Source organism: Rattus norvegicus, chromosome 9, assembly GCF_021556685.1.
Source record: "Rattus norvegicus strain SHRSP/BbbUtx chromosome 9, alternate assembly SHRSP_T2T, whole genome shotgun sequence".
In the NCBI taxonomy this organism is placed as follows: domain Eukaryota; kingdom Metazoa; phylum Chordata; class Mammalia; order Rodentia; family Muridae; genus Rattus; species Rattus norvegicus.
The window spans coordinates 90,849,420-90,874,858 of record NC_141542.1 but is presented as its reverse complement, the minus strand read 5'-3'; the positions used below and the strand labels follow the sequence as shown (position 1 = coordinate 90,874,858).

General features: G+C 48.8%; 1 protein-coding gene across 8 annotated transcripts; it reads right to left on the bottom strand.

The window, feature by feature from the left end:
- Positions 1–4,535: 4,535 nt before the first annotated feature.
- Rufy4 (RUN and FYVE domain containing 4) lies at positions 4,536–25,364 on the bottom strand. 8 transcript variants are annotated; one of them, NM_001431251.1, is given in 13 exon segments: positions 4,536–5,364; positions 6,282–6,392; positions 11,600–11,746; positions 16,246–16,349; positions 17,084–17,710; positions 19,189–19,258; positions 20,559–20,702; positions 20,958–21,064; positions 21,310–21,435; positions 22,680–22,786; positions 22,883–23,013; positions 24,791–24,984; positions 25,071–25,286. In NM_001431251.1, coding segments are annotated over 11 exon segments (1,692 nt in total). In that variant the 5' UTR covers positions 22,929–23,013; positions 24,791–24,984; positions 25,071–25,286; the 3' UTR covers positions 4,536–5,261.
- Between the last annotated feature and the right edge of the window lie 75 nt (positions 25,365–25,439).

The window sequence follows — 25,439 nt, the reverse complement described above, 5'->3', positions numbered from 1 at the left end:
AGCGCAAGGCCCTGGGTTCGGTCCCCAGCTCCGAAAAAAAGAAAAAAGAAGAAAAAAAAAAAGAAAAAAAAAAGAATAAAAACGGTGTTGCCCTACGAATTTGTTGGGGATGAATTGAGACCGTAGAAACACCTGATTTGGGGTTGGGGATTTAGCTCAGTGGTAGAGCGCTTACCTAGGAAGCGCAAGGCCCTGGGTTCAGTCCCCAGCTCCGAAAAAAAGAACCAAAAAATAAAGAAAAAAAAAAAAGAAAAGAAACACCCGATTTTAAAATCAAATCAAGGAAACCAGACCCAAGAACTCATGTGACATGCCAGACAGAGGGAAGGGTGGCGGTCCCTCACCTGGACCTTGTAAAGTGGTAGACTCCATCAACTGGTCACCTGACACTGGAGCGCTGACAAACCGAGACTTCTGGATTCTCCTTGGGTCTTTAACTCAGTGGCTAGGTTTCCCTGCTATCGAAGCAGCCTGCTTGACTGCTGTTTGCCCATCCCTGTTTGCCTGTAGGCAGGCAGGGCTGAGTCTCTTTCCCTAAAACTGTATGCTCTACCTGTAGTCTCCTTTGTGAATTACTTATTCTTATCTGTTTTCTTTTTGCAGTGGATTATGATTTTTTTTTTGGTCATTGCTTTGTGGAAACTCTACATAACTTGTGAGTATAACGTTTTGAACATCTGTTAGACATGTTAACCTACCTCCTCTCAGCTTGCCGTGCTTTTGGTTTGTTTGTTTGTTTGTTTGTTTATTTATTTTGAGCTGGGGACCGAACCCAGGGCCTTGCGCTTGCTAGGCAAGTGCTCTACCACTGAGCTAAATCCCCAACCCCTGGTTTATTTATTTAAATCATTTCTACATGCTCTTGTTTTGTGTGAGAGGCACATGTGTGTCACACAGCACATGCATGGGAGTCAGAGGACAAACTATGGGAGCTGATCTTCCTCCTCTAGGCGTGATCCAGGGATCAAACCTAGGTCGTCAGGCTTGGCCATGAGTGCTTCCACTGGCTGAGTGTCTCAGCAGTTCTGTTTATTTTGAGGCTGTCGACTGAAGTCAGAGCTCCACATACTTCAGGAACTCTACTGCTGAGTTACTCCACTGAGTCTACTGGATGCTTTTGAACTTTACGGTGAAAGTGACGTTCACATCTTTCATTTCTACACCACTGAGTCCCGTCGGCTTGTTCTCTTCACATTTACCCTTGGTAATGTGTGCCATCTGCCTTGAGGTTTTACCTTGGTCTTCTCAGTCTGTCAGCTCTCACGGTGAGTCCGCCAGCCTCTGTGGCTTCAGCTAGAACCACGGGACAGTGTCTTTAGAACCTATTGTCCCCAGCTTCCTTCCTAGGCCCCAACACCATGTGTACTGGTCACCTGCAGTCTCCCTTCAGCTCCTCAAACTCAATACGCCTAGATCAGTGGTTCTCCACCTTCCTAATGCTGCAACCCTTGTGCTCCTTTCAGTTCCTCATCTTCTGGTGATCTCCAATCATAAAATTATTTTTGCTGATCCCTCATAACTGTCATTCTGCCACTGTTATGAATTGTAATGTAAATGTCTGATATGCAGGATATCTGATGTATGTATGACTCCTGTGAAAGGGTCATTTAGCCACCTAAAGGGGTCAAGACCCACACGTTGAGAACCTTTGCCAGAGCTTCACCACACTCACTCTGGATGCCTGACAGTTCTGTGGACTTCTCCCCTGCCCTTCTGCCACCCCACCCCCATTCCTCCTCTCTTTCCTCTTGCTTATCTTCTTATACCACCTTCCCAGACAGGCAGGGTTAGTCAACACTTCATCCTCTCTTTCCTAAACTACATCAGTAGTTATGCAATGCTTGTGGGTTCCAGAGCTGGGCTGACTGAGTTAGAATTCACCTTGCTCCAGGGTCATACACCTACAGCTAGCAATCTGATCTCACTGACTCTTAGTTTCTCCATTCATATAATGGGCAACATGAGAATGGCTACTGCCCATGGTTGTTACAGGGACAAACAAGTCTCTGTGAAGCATTTAGAATGATGTTCAGCTCCTCCTCCTCCTCTACCTCTTCCTCCTCCGTTTTCTTGCACCCTCCATGATGGCTGCCTCAAGTCTTTCCCTTCAACCCATCATATATTCTGCAGCGAGGAAGATCGTCCTACAATGTCAATGTGCTGACTCTGCATTCCTCTTTAAAACCTTTAAGGACCCTCAACAGCCTTAGTTGAAGTCAGCCCTGATGGCTGACCCCTATTACTTCTGGCCACACTTTGAACTCTTCAACCTCTGAGAACCCCATGTGGAGCCCCAGGAGTTATTCTATTTTGGGGGTGGGGGTGGAGCTTGCGTGTACTCCCTTTCCTTGGGGTACCCTTCCAGCCCTCTGATCGTATTCTCCCTTTTGCTTCCATGTTCAGTCTAGGTCTTGTAATCAATCACCTGGCGGTTTGTCCCTTTGCATCTTGAAAGCAAGGACTTCAGCTGTGGGTCTGCTTCTGTCTTCCCAAATGAATCACAGTGTGATGAACGTATGAGTAATTCATGCATGTGTGTGTGTGTGTGTGTGTGTGTGTGTGTGTGTGTGTGTGTGTGTGCGCGCGCGCACTGACAAATTGGTAATGTTGGTAACGTTGGGGTTGGGGGCTGGTGGACTTGAGAATACCCCACAGCTTGACGTGCTGCAAACCTCTCAGAGCCTCTCCAGCTCAGTAGCACAAATGAAGTCTGGACAACGCTGACCTCATCATCAGACCCTGTATGCTCAAGCAGGGCTCCAGCCTCTTTGGAGTGCTACTCTGGACCCTCACTGGAGACTTCCCCCACGTGTCCCTGTCAGGGCTGCTGTGATTCGGTATGGTCCTTAAAGCCACTGCTGCAAGACTGCGATTCTTGCAGGGACAGGATCTGGGGTGGTCTATGGTGACCACTGTGGGACTCCCCTTTAAAGGATCCCCCAAAGTCTAGGAAAACTTTCTACTTCCTCTTCAGCTAGTTTGCCGACCTGAAGGCTAGGACTACGCGTGGTTTTTCGTTTGCTTGAATAAGGGAGCTCAAGCAAGCTCCCCATTGCCCACCTACAAATCCTTCCTGTGAGAGTTCATTTCCAGAGCACCTCTCTTTCTCTTAGAAAAATGGCTTCTACTGTTACTCTAACTTCATCTGCTTATGAGGAAGGCTGGAATCCATGCTGGAATTCCTGCTAAAAGGTTACAAACTCTGCTCTGGTCAGGCCAACCTCCAGAAAGGAGAACACTCTTTGAGGATGATTCTGGTACCTCAGTTGTTTGTGGGAGCCTCCTTTGTCCACCACTTTGTAACTGTATCTGCTGAGAGCAAGTTCTTACCAGTGTTCCAAGGCAGAAGTCCCACTGCTAAATTCTTTTTTTTTTTTTTTTGGTTCTTTTTTTTTTTTTCGGAGCTGGGGACCGAACCCAGGGCCTTGCGCTTCCTAGGTAAGTGCTCTACCACTGAGCTAAATCCCCAGCCCCCCACTGCTAAATTCTTACTCCATGCAAGCAATAGGATGCAATGCTAGGCAGATAAGACCCTTAGAGGCTGTCTCCAGGCTCTGCTTGAAGCCATGGCATTGCCCAAGCATTACAGAGGCTTCTGCAGCATGGACAGGGATAGCATGAATGCCTGTCTAGTGTTCACAGTGTTCTCTAGAGGCTAGGTAGGGCAGATAATTGCCTTGTTACAGAGTGAGCCCACGTTTCTTCTATAACAGATTTCTCAGAAGTGCTGCAGTTAGTGCCTAGTAAATGAACAACACGGTTTACATAAATCTTCTCAGAGACTTCAGGGGAAATGATCTTACTCAAGATCAACTCATCTCCTGTCTATCAGGGTCTGACTAAGCAAACTCCAATACTGAGTCACTGGGACTGAGTTCCAGGTACACAGAGTGTACTCAAGTCATCATAACAACGGAAAGGAAAAGACAGCACGCCCTGTGCCCCATGCCTCTTCTGCACAGCAAAGCCGGATGTCCCAAAGAGTAGCTGGAACTCTCATATGTAGACACATGGGACATATGGGACAGTAGAACACAAACCATTTAGGAAAATATAGTTGGCCCCCTTGTATCCATGGGGTCAGCGTTCATGATTTCTGCATTCATGGCTACAGGTGGAAAATATATTTGAAAAATTATATCTACACTGGACATGTTCAGACTTTTTCTTGTAGTTGTTCCCCAAACAACACAGTAGAAAGTTTATATAGCATTTATAACAAATTTGGCATTTTCAGTAATCTGGAATTGGTTTAAACCATGTATGAAACTGCGCACTGGTTATATGTAATAAAAGTCTTTCTTGACTGTCTGGGAGTTTGGTACCTACAGGGATTTTGATACATGTATGGATTCTTAAAGCCAATTCCTTGCTGGGGATGACATGGTGGAAGGAAAGGGCTGGCTCCAACGAGTTGTCCTCTGACCTTCATATGAATCATGAATGTTGAATGCGTACATGTCTCACACACACACACACACACACACACACACACACACACTGTAGGAAAGAACCAGAGGTGCACACAATACTTAGACAAATCTCAAACCAATTATGCAGTGTTGAGGTAGCAATAATAGAGTGAACTGTACAATTTCATTTCTACTACAGATTTCTAGGAAGCGGCTGTGCTTCCAGGTAATATGAGGCAGGGTCAGTGGTTGCCTCGGCATGGAGGCGGGAGCTGGAGGACGGTTGCGGAAGCCTTGGATCTGATGCCTGTGTTTGGAGATGGCTTTATAGGTGTGTATTAAAGTTAAAAACTCATCATACTTACACAATGTTTTTATATGTCAACCACACGTCAGTAAATCTGTGAGACATGAGACAAGACAATGATCCTGGAAGGAGATCAGAGGGAAGGTTCCTGAAGAGCCCAGTGAATTTGGGCTTCCCTCCTTATAGGTGATGGGGGAGGGAGAGTGTGGCTTGGAAACAGCTGAGCCCTGGGCTGCTCTTATTCATGGTCACGACTCACTGTGCTTCAAGGGACTTTACAAAGAGGTTACAGCATGTCTTCCTCATCAGACACAATGCTTCTAGAGCTGTGGGCACATTCCACTCAGCCCCTTGCACGAGAAAGGCAGAGCTAGGCCTCTCTGTGGACTGCCAGCTGTTCCCTCTGGTCCTCCACAGCAGTGCTGGGGTCACAGCTCACCAGCTCCCAGAAGAGAAAAGTAGTCAGACACCAGGGTTGGGAAGAGGAATGACGAGAGTGAGCTGGTGGGCTGGCTGGTCTTAGGTTCCTTGTGCTATCTTGGTCAGGTGACCTGGATTTCTTCCTGCTGGGCACAGGCTGGGCAGCAACGCTCTCTCTTCTTGTAGTCTACAGAGCAGGCATGGCAAACCAGGCCTCCACAGAGCCTGGAAACAGAGACAGGGCAGCCTGAGCTGGCTTCTAGGGTAGGATCTGACTGTCCTCATGGTCCAGCAGGGCAGCCTTTGCCTAGCTTAGGGTGTTTCCCTTCCCCTCAGCCTGTCTTGATACCTCCCTCCAGAGCCTCTAGTTCAGATGGCAGCTTCCGATGGTTTGTTTCCTCTTCCTGTTCATTCTCCCCATGAAGTCAGTGTAAGGGAAGGGAGTGTTCTTTTTGTACAGAGGTTCAGGGACTCTCTCCCCAAACAGGAACCCAGCAGTGCATGCCAGGAGGTTACTGACCTCATCTTCTAAGACCTACCTTCCTTTCTTCATGGTCCTGCCCACTGTTCTATTTCAGGATTCTGCTTAGCAGCAGTATCCAGATGGGGTGAACCATGCAGGGCCAGGCTCAAGTGGCTCTTTACTAATACTCATTTCCCATACCCTAGCATGGTGGTGAACATTTATAATGTCAGCGTGCAGGAGTGATTGAAACTGGAGGATCATACATTTGGGTTCTGCCTGGTTCATATATTGAGTTTAATGTCAGCCTGAGGTACGTGGTCTCAAAATAACCAACTACACCACAGTTGGTGAGATGGCTCAGGGGGTAAAGGCACTTGCCACCAAACCGGGTGATCTGAGTTTGATCCCTGAAACCCACAAAGTAGGAGAGAACCAGCTTCTACAAGTTTTTTTCTTTGATTTTCACATGTGACAGCACATACGTGCATGCAAGTATGACACACAAACACACACACACACACACACACACACACACACACACACACACACACACACACTGAAATAGATGTCAAGGAGAAAGTCCGTAAAAACCTAACCAATCAAACATAAACAGGATCTTTCCTTTCCTGGGGAAACGGACCTGGGAGTTGCCCCAGACTCTCTGCCTTCCCATTACCTGCAAGGATACCGCCGAGACAGCCGCCTAAAGACCTTGTTGCAGCCCATGCAGTGTCCAGGGGTCACAGTAGACAGCTGTTGGAGTCTCTGCCATTGGTGGTCCTTCTCCCTGATGGATTGGGTGGAGGGGAAAACATAGATGTTGTGAGAATCTTGGTTTCTTTAAAAAGACAGAAATATTATCAGAATAGGTTTTCATTTTAACCCCAGGTGTGGGACAGGGGCTGCTTCAGATTGTCCATAATGGCTGACTATAATTTACCTCGTGCTCTAGCAGGGGCATGATTTTGAAACAATACCAAGAGGAAATTAGATATCATGACAGCAAAGATCAAACTTGCCCCCAAGGAACTTGATACCCTTAACCAGCAGGAAGTAGTCTGATGATAACGACACCCTCTTTCCCCTCTATTCCTTTTTTCTCTCCTATCTAGTGTTAGAGGTGGAAAGGGTGGAAGGAAAAAGAGCCCACAAAGTAGCAGAAGCCTGGCTACACGTAGAGAAGAGCAAGAGGAAGGTGGTGCCAGAGGAAAGAGACCTCAAATGGGTTTGAAGCTTGCCAAGTAGGCAGGGCTGGCTAGCCAGCGAGTCTGTGGATCTGTCTGTCTTTGCTTTCTTAGCACTGGGATCGATTGTATAGGTTTTGGGGATTGTCTAGTCCTCACGTTTGTATGTCAAACACCTTACTAACCTACCTACCACCCTACCCCTTCCGTGATGTGTGTATGCACATGCGCATGTACAGTATTGTTTGCATGCATACACATGCGCTCTCCCACCATCTAGGTACATACAAACACACAGTAAGAAATAAAAGGTGTTTAAGTAAAAATCAAACTGTACAGAAGGGTTTATATAAAAAGCATAGTCATCCCCCTACTCCTTCCTTTTTCAGTGGTAAACCATTTCTCCTTGGCATTTACCAAGGTAAACAGTCCTGCGCAACCATTTCCTCTTGGTATTCCTCCCATATTAAGTAACAGTTTCACATATCTCCTTCGATACAGAACATTCTCTACAGAGATCCTTCCCTTGGTAGAAGAGGAATTACTTGTTACCGTCTCAACCGACTTCTCCTTCCTCCCAGTGCTCTCAGATCCCTAGTTGGGTTCCTCTGCCAGTCTCTCTGGTCCGTTCAGAGATTATAATTATACAGCTCTCCTGTTAGCCATGAGCAAGAGCATGTGACTTCCATTCTGCTCGCCTCCCCTCCCCCAACTCGTCCTCTGCTAAAGCAACCAGTGAGGGAGCCACTAGCCATGGGTTTGCTTTCACACAAATCAAATAAAAAAGACAACCTCAGTTCCTCAGTGGCACCAGCTCCATATCTCAAATTCGCAACTTCTTCACATGGTCAGTAACCACCGTAGGACAGGCCTATCTTCAGAGAATACGCTAGTCGAATATTCTCTATATTTAATATTACATTCACCGTCCTGTTTCTGTGTGCACATGTATGTGTCTTCGTGTGTGGTGGGTGCGTAGTAGGTCTGCACATGTGCACACACACAAGTGTGTGTGTATGTGTGTGTGTGTGTGTGTGTGTGTGTGTGAGAAGTCGCCTTCCACTTTGATGTTTGAGGTAGTGTTTGTCACTGAACCTGGAGCTCATGGATCGGACTAGAATGGCTGGCTCATGAGGAGCTCTGGGATTCCCATGTATGCCTTCCCTGGTACTGGGGTTACATACAGGTGCACACTGCCATGCCTGGTTTTAGTATTGAGAGGGAGGGATTCGACTTAGGTCCTCATGCTTCTGTGGCAAGGACATTACCAACTGACCATCTGCCCAGGCTCTTTCTTATTCTGTCTTATCATTCCAATTGTCATTATTTGTTTTAGTTTTTTTTTTTTTTTTGAGACCGGGTTTCTCTGTGTAGCCCTAGCTGTCCTAGAATTCTCTCTGCAGACCAGGCTGGCCTCAAACACAGAGATCTTCCTGCCTCTGCCTTCTGCAGGCCACAACTGTCTGGCTTCCAATTGTCTTTTGTGAGTAATTATTGGACAATATTCTAGCACTGGAGAAGGCAAGAGGCTGAGGCTGTGACTCAGTAGGGGTGAGGGTAGGGCTTGCCTAGCAGTCATCAGTACTGGGTTCAACCGCCAACATGACAAAAACCAGGCAAAATTAATAAGACAAATGAATAGCATTCATGTTCTTAGATAATACATGTTCCCCAGATAACTCAGCTGTGTTTTTAAGTTTATGTTGGCTAATTTATTGTGCTATATATGAGTGTAGACACACACTACCACACACACAAGATCAGAGGACTCTCTGGACTCTGTTTCTACCATGTAGATCCCGGGAACTGAACCTGCCAGGCATGGTGGTAAGTGCTTTCCTGTTGAACCATCTTGCAAGCCCTCTTGTTCCTATCTTGAAAGGCACGGAGGTGGGATCTCAGACTGTAGCCCAGTCTACTCTTCAACCAGTGGCTATCCTCCTGCTTCAGTCTCCTGAGTACTAGAGTTATGGGTGGGAGCCATACTCCTGGACTTTCTGAAAGTTTCTAATGGCCTTTCTTTAATTTATTTAATTTCATTTTTTATTATTTTATGTATATGGGTATTTTGCCTGCTATGTGTCTGTGCAAACATGCTTACAGGACCCAAGGAGGTCAGAAGAAGGTGGCTAATCTTCTGGGACAGGAGTTACATACAGATGGTTATTAGCAGCCATGTGGGTATTGGGAATTGAACCTGGGTCCTCTCAAAGAGCAGCCAGTGCTCTTAAACGCTGAGCCATCTCTCCAGCCCTCTGTCTTTCTTGACTCATTGTATTATCTGCTTTTAACATACTATTTTCCCTCTCGTTATTATTATTATCATCATCATCATTATTACCACTACCACTGCCATTGCTGTGGACCGGTTCTTTCTATTAGCCCAAGCTGGTCTTGAACATGTGATTCCCCTGTGTCAGTCTTCTTTGTACTGGGATCGTAGGCATGCACCACTGTGCCTGACTGCTCCCAGATCCTCCACCACAGCAAGCATTCTCCTGATTCTTCCCCGTCTTTTTCTCCTAGGTGGAACTGAATCACATCTTCTCTTTTCTTGGCTTACTTCCTCCTTGTGGAGCACATCCTCAACCAACTTCTTAAGAAAGGCTGTGTGGGAGTTGGATTTTCTGAGCACTATCTGATTAATGCCTTTCGCCCTCACCTTCACCATTTAATTTATGGTTTATCTGGACATGGGATTCTAAGCCAAGAGTTGGCTTTTCTGAGAACTTGAGAATTATCACATCACAGATACTGACACATGCTGAATTCTCCTATCTTTCTTATGTGCTTTGTGTTTTCCTCTAGGTTATCTGAAAACACGCTCTTTCTCTTTGAAAGACATTTCTGAAATTTCACAATGCCATATCTAGGTATGAATTGCAAGTTCCCTCTTTTGTTTATTGTGCTGAGCATTTAGTGAGATCGAAAGATTGTTGTCCATAGGAGCCTGAAATGCATATTTTTAATCTTTGCCACACTTTATTTGGTAATCTACTTGACTTTAGTTTCTTCATTTTGGAAACCTCTGCCAGTTGGAGAGGCTGTTAGGATTCTTAGACTGGTGTGCGTGTGTGTATGTGTGCATATGTGTGTGTGTTCATATGCATGCATGTGGAGAGCAGAGGTTGACATTGGGTGTCTTTCTCAACTACTTCTCCATTGTTTTTTGAGGCAGCATCTTTCACTGAATCCAAAGCTCACCCATTTGGCTAGATTAGCTGGCCAGCAAGCTCCAGGGATCTTGCTGTGTCTGTTTGTTCATTTGTTTTGCTTTTCAAAATAGGGTTTCTCTGTGTATCCTTGGCTGTCCTAGAATTTGCTCCACAGGCCAGGCTGGCATGAACTCACGGATATCCACCTGCCTCTGCCTCCCTCATGCTGGAATTACAGGTGTGTACCACCACTGCTCAGTTGCCCCTGGGTTTTACTGTAGCTGTTGGGGATCTTAACTCTGGTCCTCATGTCTACACGGCAAGCACTTTACCCACTGAGCCATCTTCCCACCCTCCCTACATTAATTTCTATGTCTCCATTTCTCTTGTTATTTACACCCGCTTTAAAAAAAAAAGACATATTTATTTCATGTATATGAGTACACTGTATCTGTCTTCAGACACACCAGAGGAGGGCATCAGATCCCATTACAGATGGTTGTGAGCCACCATGTGGTTGCTGGGATTTGAACTCGGGTCCTTTGGAAGAGCAGTCAGTGCTCTTAACCACTGAACCATCTCTCCAGCCCTACACCTGCTTTTATTGTTTTCTGAGAGCCTTCTTTATCTTTATCTTCTAATTCTTTTTGTGAATTAAACAAATTAACAAACATATTGTTGTTGTTGTTGTTGTTTTCTGAGACATTGTCCAGGCTGCTCTAGAACTCACAACCCTTCTGCCTGTACCTCCCCAGTGCTAGGGTGTCAGGCCTGAGTGTGCAATATGTGTGGTTGGAGGACAACTGTTGGGAGCTGGTTCTCTCCTTCCACCGTGGCTCTGGGGGCTTTATCTCAGGTTATCCGGCTTGTGCTAAGTGTCTTTGTCCGCCTGCCTTAAATTATTTGTTGATTTTCTCTAAGCCAGCCTTGCTCTCTTTTCAGTTTTAGTGTGGGAATTTTATGCAGAAGAATTTAGTTGCTGGCCATGCTGATTTCCATGGGTGGTGACAGCAGTGGTGTGGGGGAGCTCCAGTGCTGCGTGGAAGGAGTGCACACGCATGTCCATGTCTGTGTGGGCACACGTGTGTGACCTCTCTAGCTGACTGAAGGCCTGGTGGGCTTTACATGTCTCCTGTCTCAGTGAGCTTAGAGGTTTGGAGTCAACCCTGGTGAGCTCAGTCTCTGGTACCCAGAATAGCTGCCCTTAGCTGGAACCAGAGGCCCAGAGGTCTAAGGAAGTCCAGCATGCAGGGAGGTGTAGACGTGAGGTCACTTCTTGGTAGTCCATGTTTCCCCTTCCTTATTTTAATCCCTTCTCAACTTGTGAGCTAGAAGAGATAGGGGAATCTCTTCTAACCACAGTGCGAGCAGAGAGCAGTTCTTGAAGTGAGAGCATGCATTATTGCCAGAGGACTCTGTGGTCCACAGGCCGTCTGTCTTTAGTGGCCAAGTCAGTATCGCTGGCTCTCAGTTTTCCCCTCTGTAACATGGGACACGTAATTAGTGACAGCACAAGGTCGCCGACAGGAGGAAGCAAGCTCACATTTGGAAAGGTCTAGAACCCTTGAGTGGGGTAGTCTTCAAGCCTGGCTTCCACACTCCTTACCAGCCATCCTTCCTTCCACCCCAGTCCCCGCTCCCAGCCCCATTCTTACTGAATCAGTTCCAACACCCTCCTTTTCATGGCCTGGACCAGGTCCCTCTGTCCTTCAAGCTCCTTCTCATACATGGCAGCCCTCCTCTCAGCCTCCTGCTGCTTCTGTTCCAGCATTGCTTGTAGCAGGGCTCTTTCTTCCTGACACCTGGAAACAGGGGGGACTCGGTTTTGAGGAGGAAGACTCAGAACTTGTTATGGGTATCCCTGGAGAAGCCAGAGTCAACATATAGGTAGTTTCTACATACATATACAGAGGCAGGTAACACACCATATGCACCACATATTGTACATACTGCAAACACCTACCACTACTCTAACACACACACACACACACGCACATGCACATGCGCACACACACATGCACACACACACATGCACACACTATGTACACAAGCTGAGCATCTATGGATTGACTCAACAATCATAAAGGAATAGAAATAGGGCCTAACCTTGAGTATTCCTGTACTGGGCACTACTGAACATCTCCCGTCCTCTTTCCTGACCTCTCCCCTCCTTTTCCTTCCCTTTTCCTTCCTCCTTCTCCTCCCTTTTTAAAAAAAATTTCCACTTTAAAATGTAACTCTCTGGGGAGGTCCATTTACTGGAGGCCTATCTTGGAAGGAGTGTGAAGGCCTAGGAATCTGGGCGGGGAAACACCACGATTAGTTGGGAACAACTGGATGTGGAGGGTGCAGTGGAGGCCTTGAGGCGGTTATGCCTTAAAGTATTTTTAGTGGGTATATTACATTGTCTTTTGAAAAGCAATAGGAAAAATATGGCTTTTCTAAGTTTCAATCTCCGTTTTGGGTTTGGAACTGCCTCAGTTCTATTTTTGCATCTTCTTCTTGTTGTTAGTGGTTTTCTAGAAGGCTCCAAGAAGTTTACGAAATTGAAAATAAAGTGGTCCCAGCTTCTCACTCCATGGTTTGGTTGGGAATGTGTACCACCAGCAAGAGGTGAGTAGATGCTGGAGAGTCCAGGAATCAAATACAGGGCCTTACACATGCCAGGTAAGCACTTGACCAATTGAGCTACGCTCCAGCTATTGAACTATTGATTTTAAAGTCTACCCATTTAGCAGGCCCCAAAGCTGGGTGTATCTTTAAATCTCACCAAGAATGGAACTTCCAAAACACCCATGAAAAGCTCTTTCCTGGCCTTCTCTGGACTTTTCTTAGTTGCTGACCTTCAGTTTTCCTGTAGAGGGCGCTGATCAACATTAGAGCTCTTGCTTAGTGATCCTACGTACTTAATGGATCACCTTGGGGTGTGCGCATTGCTTGGGTGGGAGGGAAATCTGTCAGGCCCCTACTGTGTGCTGGTGGCTGCACCCAAGGCTCCTGTGGGACTTAAGGTAATTAAGCCGAATTTTGTGACAGAGCCTACCAGAGGCTAAAGTGGAGACTAGGGAAGATGCTGGGGAGTCATCTGAGACGACAAGGCACTGAAGTCAGACGTGCGAGTCTGCAAGTTGGAGTGGCCAGCCTGCCTGAGTGACTGAAAGGAGGCTACTGAGGCTGGGATCCCAGGAAGAGGGCAAGAAAGGCAAGATGCAGTGGGGGCGGGGCGGGGCGGGGCGGGGCGGGGGCGGGGCAGAAGAAGCCACTGAAATATTTCTAACGGGGATGTTGGGAGTGGATGTGGGAGGAGTGAGGGTGTTTTGAGCTGAGAATCCAGTCTTGCTTCATTTCAATTTCACAGGGTCATCAGATGGGCAGTATAAGCCTCATTTTACAAGACAGAAGTCTCCAAGAGGGTGTGATTCTTGCCCCGGGTCACATGGCATGTGAGAGAAGTCTGGACATGGGCCTGAATTTTCTTGTCTTCTCTATACTTTCAGGTACTCGGGACCCTGGTCACCAGTGCTGAGTGGGCAGCTGGTGAGAGAGAGCAAGTGGCTTCCTGTAAAGTCTCTCCTGTCTTTAGGATAGACTTGCTGGGTTTTGTTTACTGTACATGGATCCCCTACCCACTCGAGGTCACATAGGTACAGCAAACACGGCTGGTAGAGAGAATGTGCCTGTGGAATTTGAACTGGGTGGTGGTGAACCCCTGTCACTGGCTGGATGCCCATGGTCCCTTTGCCAAGTGGTGAGTCTGGGCAGTGGTTGCTTTCTAGACTGGTAAGTTGCTACCCCATCATGTAGTCTGACATGAATCTCCACTAACTCCCAGGCCACCTTCTCCTTAGCACATCACACCTGGCTTCTTGCCCAAAGGCCTGATTTAGGACTCTGACAGGTATCCCGGACATTACAGGTTCAAAGCTCAGCTCCTGCACTTTTCACACAAGCCTATCCATTCCAATCTTCCCACCCCTGAGGACAGCTGTCCCTGACTCTTTCTCTCAGCCCCACAACCAGTCTCTCAGGAAGTCCTGCTTCAGAATTTAACCACAGATCAACAGCTGCACCCTTTCTGTCACCAGCCCAAGCTGAGTACCTCCGATCACCTCCCCACCCCCTCACCCCCCGTGATGGCCAGTTTTTATGTCAACTTGATACTGAGCTACGGTCATATGGGAAGAAATCTTTCTTAATTGATAATAGATGTGTCAGGGCTCAGCTCACTGTGGGTGGTGCCATCTCTGGGTTGGAACTCCTGGATGCTATAGAAAGTGGGCTGCACTCAGTACACCTTTAATCCCAGCACTTGGGGCAGAGTCAGGCTTATCTTTTAGTTTGAGGCCAGCCTGGTCTACAGAGCGAGTTTTAGGATAGCCAGTGCTACTCAGAGAAAACCCTGCCTTGAAAGAAAGAAAGAGAGAAAGAAAGAAGGAAGGAAGGAAGGAAGGAAGAGAAAGGGAAAAGAAAAAGGAAAAAAGAAAGAAGAGGAAAGGAAGCGGAAGCAAGGAGCTGGAGAGATGGCTCAGTGGTTAAGAACACTGACTGCTCTTCCAGAGGTCCTGAGCTCAATCCCCAGCAGCCACAAGGTGGTTCTCAACCATCTGTAAATGATATCTGATGCTTTCTTCTGGTGTGTCTGAAGATAGCTACAGTGTACTCAGATAAATAAAGTAAATAACTCTTTAAAAAAAAGAAGAAGAAAAAAAAAAAAAGAAAAGGAAGTAAGCAGCTGAGCTAACGAGTCAGTAAGCAGCATTCCCTCCAGGGCCTCTGCATCAGCTCCTGCCTCTAGTTCCTGCTCTGCCTGCCCTTGCTAACATCCTGTTCTGTGGAACTGTAAACTGAGATAAATGCTCTCCTCCTCAAGTTTCCTGGGGTCGTGTTATTTTATCACAGCAATTGAAACCCTAACCAAGACATCTGTGTATTAAGATGCTGTCTGGAGGGGTTGGGGATTTAGCTCAGTGGTAGAGCGCTTGCCTAGCAAGCGCAAGGCCCTGGGTTCGGTCCCCAGCTCCGACAAAAAAAAAAAAAAAAAGAAGATGCTGTCTGGAAAGAAGGCCTCCTGGGAGTGCTGATGTTAGCATAGACTCTAAGGGAAGGAGGAACATGCCTAGGAAAGAGCTGGATGGAAGGCCCTGAGGTGGTTCCAGGAACATGATGAAGGTCATTTTACTCCAAGTGGGTGAAGAAAGAACCTTCTAGTCTTGTTCCGTGGGCCCTTTAAAATAGGGTCAGCCTAGACTAGTCAAGTCTAAGAACTGAAAGCAAAATGGAGAATGACTGCAAATGGGCACAGGAGTTCTTTAGGGGGTGACACCAATCACACACACACACACACACACACACACACACACACACACACACACTATACTAGATCACACCCCTCCTCTGTCTGGACTCTGTAATGGCTCCCTTCTTACTTTGATTCAAAGCCAAGGCTATTTTGTTAACTTCCCAAGCTCCCTCTAAGCTGCCCCCATTGTCCACGAGACCTTTCCTCCCTCACCTGGCTGGGCCCAGAATGGCTCTCATGATTCTCCTTGAACCTGCTGTGCAATTTCCCACCTCTGGACCTTTATTCCACTTCTGCTCCGCTGGCTGGAGCATCTTCCTAGCTGGTGTCCAAAAGTCTGCCTCTTTACTTCCTTCAGGTCTTTATGTAGATGCCATAGCATAGTGGTATATGACTATAATCCCAGCACCCAGGAGGCTGAGGCAGGAGAATTGTCATAAGTTTCAGGACAACCTGGGCTACAGAGTGGAATCTTATTTTTAAATGCTGCATGAGGGAGATAGATTTGGAAATATGCTGGAGTTAGAGTAGAATAAAAAGGCAGCAGTGTGGGCTGGAGAGATGGCTCAGTGGTTGACAGCACTGACTGCCCTTCCAGAGGTCCTGAGTTCAATTCCCAGCAACCACACGATGGCTCTCAACCATCTGTAGTGGGATCCGATGTCCTCTTCTGGTGTGTTTGAACAGTGTACTCATAAATGAAATACATAAATCTTTTTTTAAAAAGGCAGCAGTGTACCCAAAATGGGCAGCAGGGGTCAGGTCAAGCAGGAACAAGTAGCAAGGGTAACTAACTCCTGGGGTTTTGGGGAGCAGGGGGTATCTCCTGGGGTTCTGGGGTGGGACCTGGGGAGGAGAGGAACTGTGAACTTCATAGGGTCAGGAAAGATGCCTAGGGTGGCACCGACCTCAATACCCTGAAGTTGTGCCCAGCATAAGCTGGGTACACTGAGAACTCAGAAATCCTGGAGCCTAGGCCCTTGCTGGTGTTGCCAAGATTACCTGCTGAGCTGCTCCTGGAGTGCCTGTAGTTCTCCTTCCTGGGCCTGCAGCTGCTCTTGACACTGGGCCTGTACCTCTGTCAGCTGGAGGCCGTACCCAGGCTCCTGAGGAGAAAATGGGGAAGGAAGGGTTGAAAGAGGAAGGCAGAAACACCAGCCCTGGGTTCATCTGATGAACTTTCTTAGGCTATAGCCTTGCTTCTGGGAGCTGAGTGAGCTTGGGGTTACCATTTCTTCTCTTCCAGAAATTGCCAAGTTCATGGACCTGGAAGATTCTGGCTAGGAAGGAGGCTGAGGGACCTCTTGGGAGCCATCTTTGGGGGACTTGTGGGAAAAGCATATCAAAACAAGGTTAGGGTATGGCAACAGAGCTTGGACACTGGGAGACCTCTGCCAGGGTAAGGGAACCTGAACTTTGTGACTTCCCGAAGGACTTGCTGGGAAGTCCCTAACCCAAATGTTGGTGAGGCTGGGTAGGAGGAACTGATGGAAGCAGTCACAGGTAGGGGCACCCTGTGAGCTGGAGACTGTGTGACCTTCAAAGCATCCCCAAATGGCAGCTCTCGTAAGTCAAGCCAATTGGTTTGCGGAGCTCTGCGTGATGGCATATACCAACAATCTCAGGATTTGTTGGGGCGGGGGGTGTGTCACAGGCAGGAGGAGTAGGAATTCAAAGATAGCCTGGCTACATAGCAAATTTGAGGTCAGCCTGAGTTACAGAAGGTCTTCTCACAAGCAAATGACCCCTTACACTGATTGGTGGACTGATAATGGCCACAGGCTACCTCTGCAGAACTCTAGCTGCAGATCAGGTTAGAGAGGAGACAATAGTCAGGTACCTTGATCACCTCCTGCTGCAAGGGCACTTCTGTTTGATCCTTCTGCACGGTTGCACGGGTTACTCCTGTCCACTCTTGTGGCTTCCCTGTGGTGGGACCTTTCTTTGATCCCAGGACCCAGGATTGCCCCAGAGCACCAGGCTGATCCCACCCATGCCTGTATCCCAACTCTGCATCTTCTTCCCTTCCCTGAAGGCTGGGGGCCAGCAGCTCCTGGGCATGGTTCCAATCTGTTGCCCTTTCCTGGATCCCTTCTGTTGTTTTCCGACCTTCCGTCCCTGGCAGACTTCCTTTTCCTTCATCTTTCCTTCCTGTCAGCTGCATTTGAACATCCTTAGCCCCACCCTTCTGTTGCTGGATGCTGGCTGTTGAGTTTTCCAGCAATTTCCTGGTCTTTGGGCCTCCCTCCTGGTCTAGCCGAAATCCTTCCCTTCCTGTTTCCCAAATGCTCTGGGGACAACTGAGGCTTCTGGAATCCTCCCTCTTCTCTTCCAGAAAGGTGGGAAGATGGTCTTGCTGCAAGGGGGTACGGAGGTCAGGTGGGAGGTCTTCTGTGGTTGCATCTTGAAGACAGCTGGTTCCTCCAGCCTCTGGTCCCTGCAGCTGCTGTCCCTTGGAGCATCTCACCTGTAGGGAAGTCCCATTTCAGCATCAGCATCTGGTCATTGATCTGGGATATAGGAGAGGACAAAGCCCTGGGACAGCATGCTTGCTTCTTATTGGATTCGAATGCCTCCTACTGGGAAGGCTGTCAGAGCAGACATAATCTCAGACAGCTCTCCACAGGACCCACAAGTCTGAGCTGAGAACGGCAGGTATCTCAGCTCTCCTATGCAAGCCTCCAGCCAGTGGCGGCTCCCTCTTTTACCTGGGTTGATCTTGTTCCCCATGATTTCCTCTACCTTCTCCTTTCACCTTTCCCCCTGTGCTCTATTTTGTCTTTCTGCATTTCCATCCATAAAAAGGGAACAAGACTTCTTGGTTTGTAAAATGGTGATGGAATTGTTGACAGACTAATGTTCGGTGGTAGAGCACTTGTCTAGTGTGTGTGGCCCTAGATTTGGTCCTCAACACAGTAGAAGCAGGGAAGTCTTCTCTGTGCTCCCATTTTCCCTTGGTCATGTCTACGGCCTCCCTTGATATCAGGGGAGTTGTCTTCAGGACCTCAAGAGGGTGCTCAAAACCTTGGGTACTCCAGACTCTCCTATAGCACGGCGTAGGATTTGCACATAGCCAATGCTCATCCTCTCCAATGCTTAAGTCCTTTTTAGATGGCTTTCATATCCCACACAGTGTCAATGCTTTGTGAGTGGTTATTATACTGCCTTGTTTGGGGGAACATTGAGGGTAAAAGAATGCACAATGTTCAGAACCAGTGCAACAATTGTTTTTTCCTAAATATTTTGTATGTGCGGTTGGTTGAGTCTACAGATGCAGCCTTGGGTGGCTAACTACACACTTAGCCCTAGATTGCAATGTATTCCCCATCTGTCTCCGTGAACAGGCCTTGAACTCTTTCAAGGTCTGAGACCGAGTCCTTAACGGTGCCATGTCTGGTGTCTGGAAGCTCCTGGAATGATGACAACCTTAAACGGTCACATCAGAATGGAGCAGGAGCCAGGAGCCCTGTGCTCAGTGGCGTGTGGGTTGCCTTGAGTCATCTACACAGCTCCCCTAGGAGGCAGGGCAGGAACTTGCCCAAGGCCTTTCTGCTGTGTTTAGAAAGGGTCAGATCTGGGCTGTGAACTAATTGGGAAATCAAGCACTTTAGTACTCCTTTAACTGACATAGGCCAATTTGAATATCTAGTTCAGGGGGTTCAGTAGAGGCCTTCTCCCTGGTATTTCCTGCAAGCCTCCAACCATCTCTATTGCCCTCTCCTCCTGAGAGCCCCAATGGGCTCCTACAGATGGCACCAGTGCTCCCTGTCCTCCTTACTGCATTTTCCCAGGAACAAGACTGCTCCCCCCTCCCATCTGCTGCTTGACACAATGCTACCACCTCTGTCCCATTTAGCTCTCTGCATACCCACAGGAGGCCCTGCTCAACTTGGGAGTGCCAATAGATGTTCAAGAAGCAAGTCAGGCTAAGGCAGACAGAGGTACCTCCTCTGGAAAACCTTTGGGTTTTCTGGGTCTTCTTTCCCGGGTCCGGCTGGGACTGGAATAGTGGGATCTGAAACCAAGAGGCAGGACATCTGGGGCTTTAGGTAGCGTGGTCTTCTAGTGGAGGCCGCCCCAGCTTCTGACCTGCTCATTCAGCTTGCCACACTTCATGTTTTTCACCTTCCCCCTGAGTGGTTCCCATTCACCATCTAGCCAGCCATCCCACGCTTCACCTACACCGCACTGTAGCACCTATCCATCCTTCTCACTTTCTACTCAGACCCATTAGTCTTTAGCAGCATGGCCTAGCTTGAAATGATACTGAGGAAAGAGAAGGCTGGAGAGTGGGGATCAAGAAGGGGCGGGGTGGGGCAGGGGGAGGCTATGACACCTATGAACCACAAGAGCTCATGTAACGTTTTACAGACTGAGTGGGTTGTCATGGTAACCCTACCAGTGTAGTAGTGCTTCATGTGCTTTGGAGATGACCAACAGCTCTCTAGTTGGAATTAAGACATGTTCAGCCAGAGGGAAACCATGCTGGTACTGGAAATGTCAGCCACTGCCCAGTGGTAGGTGAAGTCATAGATTTTGGAGAAGAACCTACAGCCGCTACTTTACTAAACCAGCACAATCCCTAACTACATCCTAAATATTTATCTGTATATATACAGATCAGTTAGCCTTCACTCCTTACTGAGGAACGTTCTCTTTGCTACAGACGGAGACCATCATAGAAAACCACAACCACTTAAAAAGCAAAGTTGTGGAGCTCAGTCCCACATACCCATATACAACATGACTACATGTGGATCTCAGGGATCATTGCAGAAGAGGGGGTTGAAAAGTGAGCCAGAGGATCAGGGAGGGGGCCGTGAGATTGTCTCTTCTAGAAATGTCAGAATCTACACCTATAAAGTCTCACTGACATGACTGCCTAAACCTGAGCCCAACACGGACAGCAACGGTAGACATGCTAACACGAATGGGGTGAAGCTCATGATGTCCCAACCCTACAGAAAGAGCTAGAGGGAACTAAGGAAGGCTGAGAGCAGGAGAAACAGTCTTTCCTGGGGAAGAGTTGCACTAATCCCAAATGGTCAGTCATGAAAATACGTACAAGTAACATTATACAGGCTGAGTGGGTTGTACCTTGTGTGTTCATGCGTGTGTGTGTGTGTGTGTGTGTGTGTGTGTATCTCACAACAATTAATAAAAAAAGAGCTCATTGGGTTCAGAAGAGAGCAAGGAAGAGTATATGGGAGGGTTTAGAGGTAGGAAAGGGAAGGGGGAAACAATGTAACCTCAAAAAAGTAACTTGAAAAGGATAGGGAAGCGTGGCTTGGGCTGGAGGCAGAGAGCCTGCTCACTCTGAGAACATGGGCCAGGCTTCATCCAGGTCTGGCCGTTGCAGGTCCAGGTTGAAGGCAACTCCATTGAGGGTATAGAGAGAGTCCAAGATGTCTCCCTGGAGCTCAGGGCACAGCAGAGGGCTCCGAGGGCCATACCATTCCCTGTGTGAAGAGGGAACAACACATCCAGCCATTGCTACCCTTGACCTCTGAGAATCAGTGTACCACAGGGGACATTCCTAGGCAGGTTGTGGCTGAACTCAGCCTCCAAGGGCAGAGGCCTGAGCATGCCAAACTGCATGCGGGTCTCTTAGGTCCTTTCTCCTTGACACTCATTACCTTATCCCTAACTGTCAGTCATCCATTTAGCAGTAAAGGAGGGTGGTGGGTTCAAGTACCATCTATGGGCAAACCCACCTGGTGAGTTGTGGGTTCAGGAGGCACAGCTGCATGGACTCAGCCAGCTGTCCATGGGCAAGGCAGAGTCGGATAAAGGCACGGCCTTTTCCTAGCGAGGTCTTCAGCTACAGGGTGTGAGGAGGGCCAGAGAGAGGGTGAAATCAGGGTGGGGAGCTGGGCCAAATGAGAGAGGGAGAAAGAGTGGGCCAAGGTGGGAGGAGAAAGGTGAGGCTGGACGTGAAGCCGGGGCAAATGAGAGGTCCTCATCATTCAAGGGTAAGCCTCCTGTTTGTGGAGCAGGTCTGAGAGGTGGGATCTAGGGAAGGCCTGGACAAAGCTCACCCGCTTTCCCATCCCCTGCTCCCATTACCTTGTCCTGTGAGCATATGAAGTTCATCTGCTCTGTGTATCCCCGCTGCCGCCGAAGGGCAGTGAACAGGAAGTCCCAGTAATCCTTCCGAGCCCCCAGGAAGCTCCTCTGCTCTTTCTGGTCAAACTAGGACCAAGATGAGAGAAAGGAACATATGTCAGTGGCTCCTTCTGGAACCTACCTAGCACCCTGGCATGCTGGGAAGGCACATGGTAGAAGAAAGGGCTCCTGAAGACAGGCCTTTTTGTTGAGGGAATCTTCCTCTGCCCTCCCTGGCTGTGTGATAGGGACATGATACTTGATCTCTCTGAGCCTGAATTCACACTCACTCATTCACAGACACTGAGCACTTTACTATGGACTGGCCCTGACCTAAGGCCCGTGAATGATGACCAAGGCCTGCAGAGGATAAAGGAGTTAAATTCTCAAAGCAGACAGAGTGTTAGATAGTGGGATGGTTTGTATATGCTTGGCCCAGGGAGTGGCACTATTAGAGGGTATGGCCCTGTTCGAGTAGGTGTGGCTTTTTATGGAGTAGGCAGGACACTGTGGGTGTGGGCTTAAGACCCTCATTCTAGCTGCTGGAAGCCAGTAGTCTCATGCCAACCTTCGGATGAAGATGTAGAACTCTCAGCTTTTCCTACACCATGCCTGCCTGGACACTGCCATGCTCCCACCTTGATGATAATGAATCCTCTGAACCTGTAAGCCAGCCCCAATTAAAATGTTGTCCTTATAAGAGTTGCCTTGGTCATGGTGTCCGTCCACAACAGCAAAACCCCAACTAACATAGTGATGGTGGCTGTGGAGGGAAAAAGAAAGAGAGAGAGAGAGAGAGAGAGAGAGAGAGAGAGAGAGAGAGAGAGAAGAAGGAAGAGGAGGAGGAGGAGGAAGAGGAAGAGGAAGAGGAAGAGGAAGAGGAGGAAGGGGGATGTCTGAAATTTTAGCCTGAGGAAGTCTCCAGACTTGAGGGCCATGTGCACTGATGTCATACAAATATCTAGGGAATAGCATTCCGGATAGAGGCAACGACAGATAAATGCCCTGAGACAGGTGCAATCCTGATGTGCTATGGGAGGTGGAGACAGTGTGGTAAGAAGTGCAGCTCCCTGTCAGGAAGTCAGAGGAGGGAGAGGAGGCATATTTATGTTTATATATCAAGTCTTTCAGGAGGTAAACATGAGAAAACAATGAAAACCAGTCCTAGCTTCTGGGAGAAAGTTATGTCATGAAGGACTTGCTCACTGAGAAAGCAGACTGTGCCTGGGAAGGGAGGAAGACAGTGGCTTGGGCGTACAACTGGAGAAGCTTTCTAGGGTATTGAACGGGAAGGAGTTGGCAGGGTGGAGAGGGAGGGTGGAGGGTCTCACCTGCAGGAGCAGCTCCAGGCAGCCACAGAGTCTGTGTAGCTCGGCACTTGTGTCTGTCACTGGCCCCTGCCCGTCCCCATATCCCTGGAGGATGGCAGAGACAGCATCTGGGAGGAGGATGGTAGAGAGCCATGAGGGAGCCAGGCCTGAGGAGAAACCCCTCCTACAGCTTAGCCACAGAAAAACCTCCCAGGGCAGCTCACTTTTCAAGTTCCTGCTGATCTTGAGGATGGTTTCCTTTTCTGCCATGGAGACTTGAAAGTAAGGTGACCTCCTGTGATTCTCTGGGCTCGGCTGCTTGCTTTCCTTACATACAGATGGGTGAGGGTCTAGACTTGAGAGAGAACGAGAGCATACCAGGGTCACACAATGAGTTAACTGGAGGAATGAAGTACAATTCTTTTCTTTTCGTTTCTTTTCTTATAGTTTACTGAGTATACTGCAAGGAATCCCAGTTATTTTTTCTTTTTTCTCTCTCTGTGTGTCTCTCCCTCTCCCTTCCCTCGGTCTCTGTTTCTTTCTACCTCTTTTTCTCTCTGTGTGTCTCTGTCTCTGTCTTTCCCTCTCTCCCCATCTCTCTCTCCCTCTGTCTCTATCTCTGTCTCTGTTTCTCTCTGCCTGTCTCTCTTTCTCTGTATCTCTGTCTCTCTCTGTGTCTCTCTCTCTGAGACAGGGTTTCTCTGTGTAGCCCTGGTTGTCCTGGAACTTTGGTCTAGAGACCAGGCTGGCCTCTGCCTCCGAGTGCTGACATTAAAGGCATGCTCCACCACCACCCAGCTGCCAGTTATGTCTTGAAGACTGATGTATAAAGATGTGAATGTGGCCTCCACTTATCGAGCCATTGCTGGTTTTGGTCACCCTGACCATTGCTGACATTTTTGTCTCATTCAATCCCCTTAGTAGCCTCCAGTACAGTGTTGACACACAGTGACTGGGCACAGAAAGGGTAAATCTCAATCCAGTATCACAAAGCTGTAAGCTGAACTCAGATTTCCTTAGGAGTCGGAGAGATGCCTGTGCCATGGGGACACCCAGCTGGGGAACGTCACCTCCTTTCCCCTTGGCCAGCCCATGAGCCTCAGCAGAGTGTCATTGCCTTGGGACCCACATTCATCCTTTCCAGAGCCCCAGCTGAGTGGAAAAATGTATGTTCCCCGGGAAAGCAGGCAGAAGTAGACAGAGGGTGCAGTGTAGGAACTGAACCCAATGTTGGCTGTGGGGAGTGGGGTACCTGGTTTTAACCCACCACCCTCTCTTGTAGGACTCTACTTCTGTCTCCGAAGGGTCCTTGGACTCAGAGAGGGATACTGTTGTCCTTGAGGGATGATGAACTTAGGCTGAGATCCTGTCATCAAGGCCAGGCCAGGGGTCCAGCCTCCCAGGCAGGAGTGATGGAGTTTGTGGGTGGGGTAGCTACCCTCTAATAGTGGATCACGGACGAAAGAAAGGAAAAAGAAAGGCAAGGAGAGCAGTGTGTGAAACCAGGACTGGGGGGGGTCAGAAGACAAGGGTCTCATCCTGGACTGGTCACCCTTTCTTAGGCTCCACTTTCCTCATCTATAGATCAAGGATTAGACAGTTCTCTACCGACATTTCCTCAGGGTTCCTCTACCCGATCCCCAAGCCCAGGGACTACCGTGCTCACCTGGGAAAAGCCTGTCTGGTTGGGATGTGGGCAGGAGGATTCTGTTGCCTGAATATGTCCCTTGTGACTGTGGGCTCTGCAGTCTTTCCCAGTTCTCCTGCCTGGGGAGTGACTCAGGCCCAGCCTGGAGGGGGCTGGACTAGTCTTGGCCAGGGAGAAGTAGTAGAGAAAGATCGAGGGCACAGAGGCAGAATGAGCGGCTCCTTCAAGCTCATCTGGCATAAGGCCAGTTGGTGTCTCAAACACAAACGCAACAAGGATAGGGGCTTCCTTTCCCTGGCACCTGCTCTTGTCTTTCTGTCTTGTTGCCAGTAGATGGCGGAGAGAGGCTGACTGAAACGCTAGGGGGCTCGGTTTTCTTTTTTGTTTTTCCCCCTCGAGTTGTCTCTTCTGTCATTGGACTGGAAGTGGCACAGGTGGGGAGAGAAGGCAAATGGCCACCAAGTATCTTTCTTCTTCCTCTTACCCCAGCCAGCAGCGGGATCCCGGCCAGTGTCGGGGTACCTTCCTTCCAGTCCTGGTACCCACTTCCCCGGGATGGAAACCTCAGGTGGGCTGCTCGGTGTAGGGTGGCCTCTTTCGCTGACTTCACTCAGCTTTCTGGTGCTGGGGTCATCCTTTTTCTATGCCAGTCTGACATGGGGCGGTTGGTCCTGGTGACTGGAAACCAAGGGTTAGGGACTTCAGAGCTACTTTCATGAGTTCGAGGAACTACCTGTAAGCAGGGAACAGAGCGATCCCCAAACCTGCTGTTCTCTGCTCCACGTCCCGCCCTTCTTCCCAGTGCAGAGCCGGATCTACCCCTGGGCCCCCCTTGTCCTCCGTGCCATCGTTTCTGTCCCTTCAGATCTCTTCTCTGGTGTCAGTCTCTCAGTCATTCACTAGTCACGGCGTTGCTCTCTTTCACGCGCTCCCAGCTCAGCCAGTCTCGGGGATTCCGCCACAGCCCCTCCCGGGTTCCCGCGCCCTCGGGTCCCCTCCCTACAGACTGCCTCCAGCGTCCGTGTCACCGCCCCTGGCCGGGCCCCCGCACTCCCACTGCCTGGCGGAGCGGTAGCGGAGGCGGAGGCGGACTCCCGACGGGGCGGGCCGGGGGCGTTGCCCTTCTCCCCACG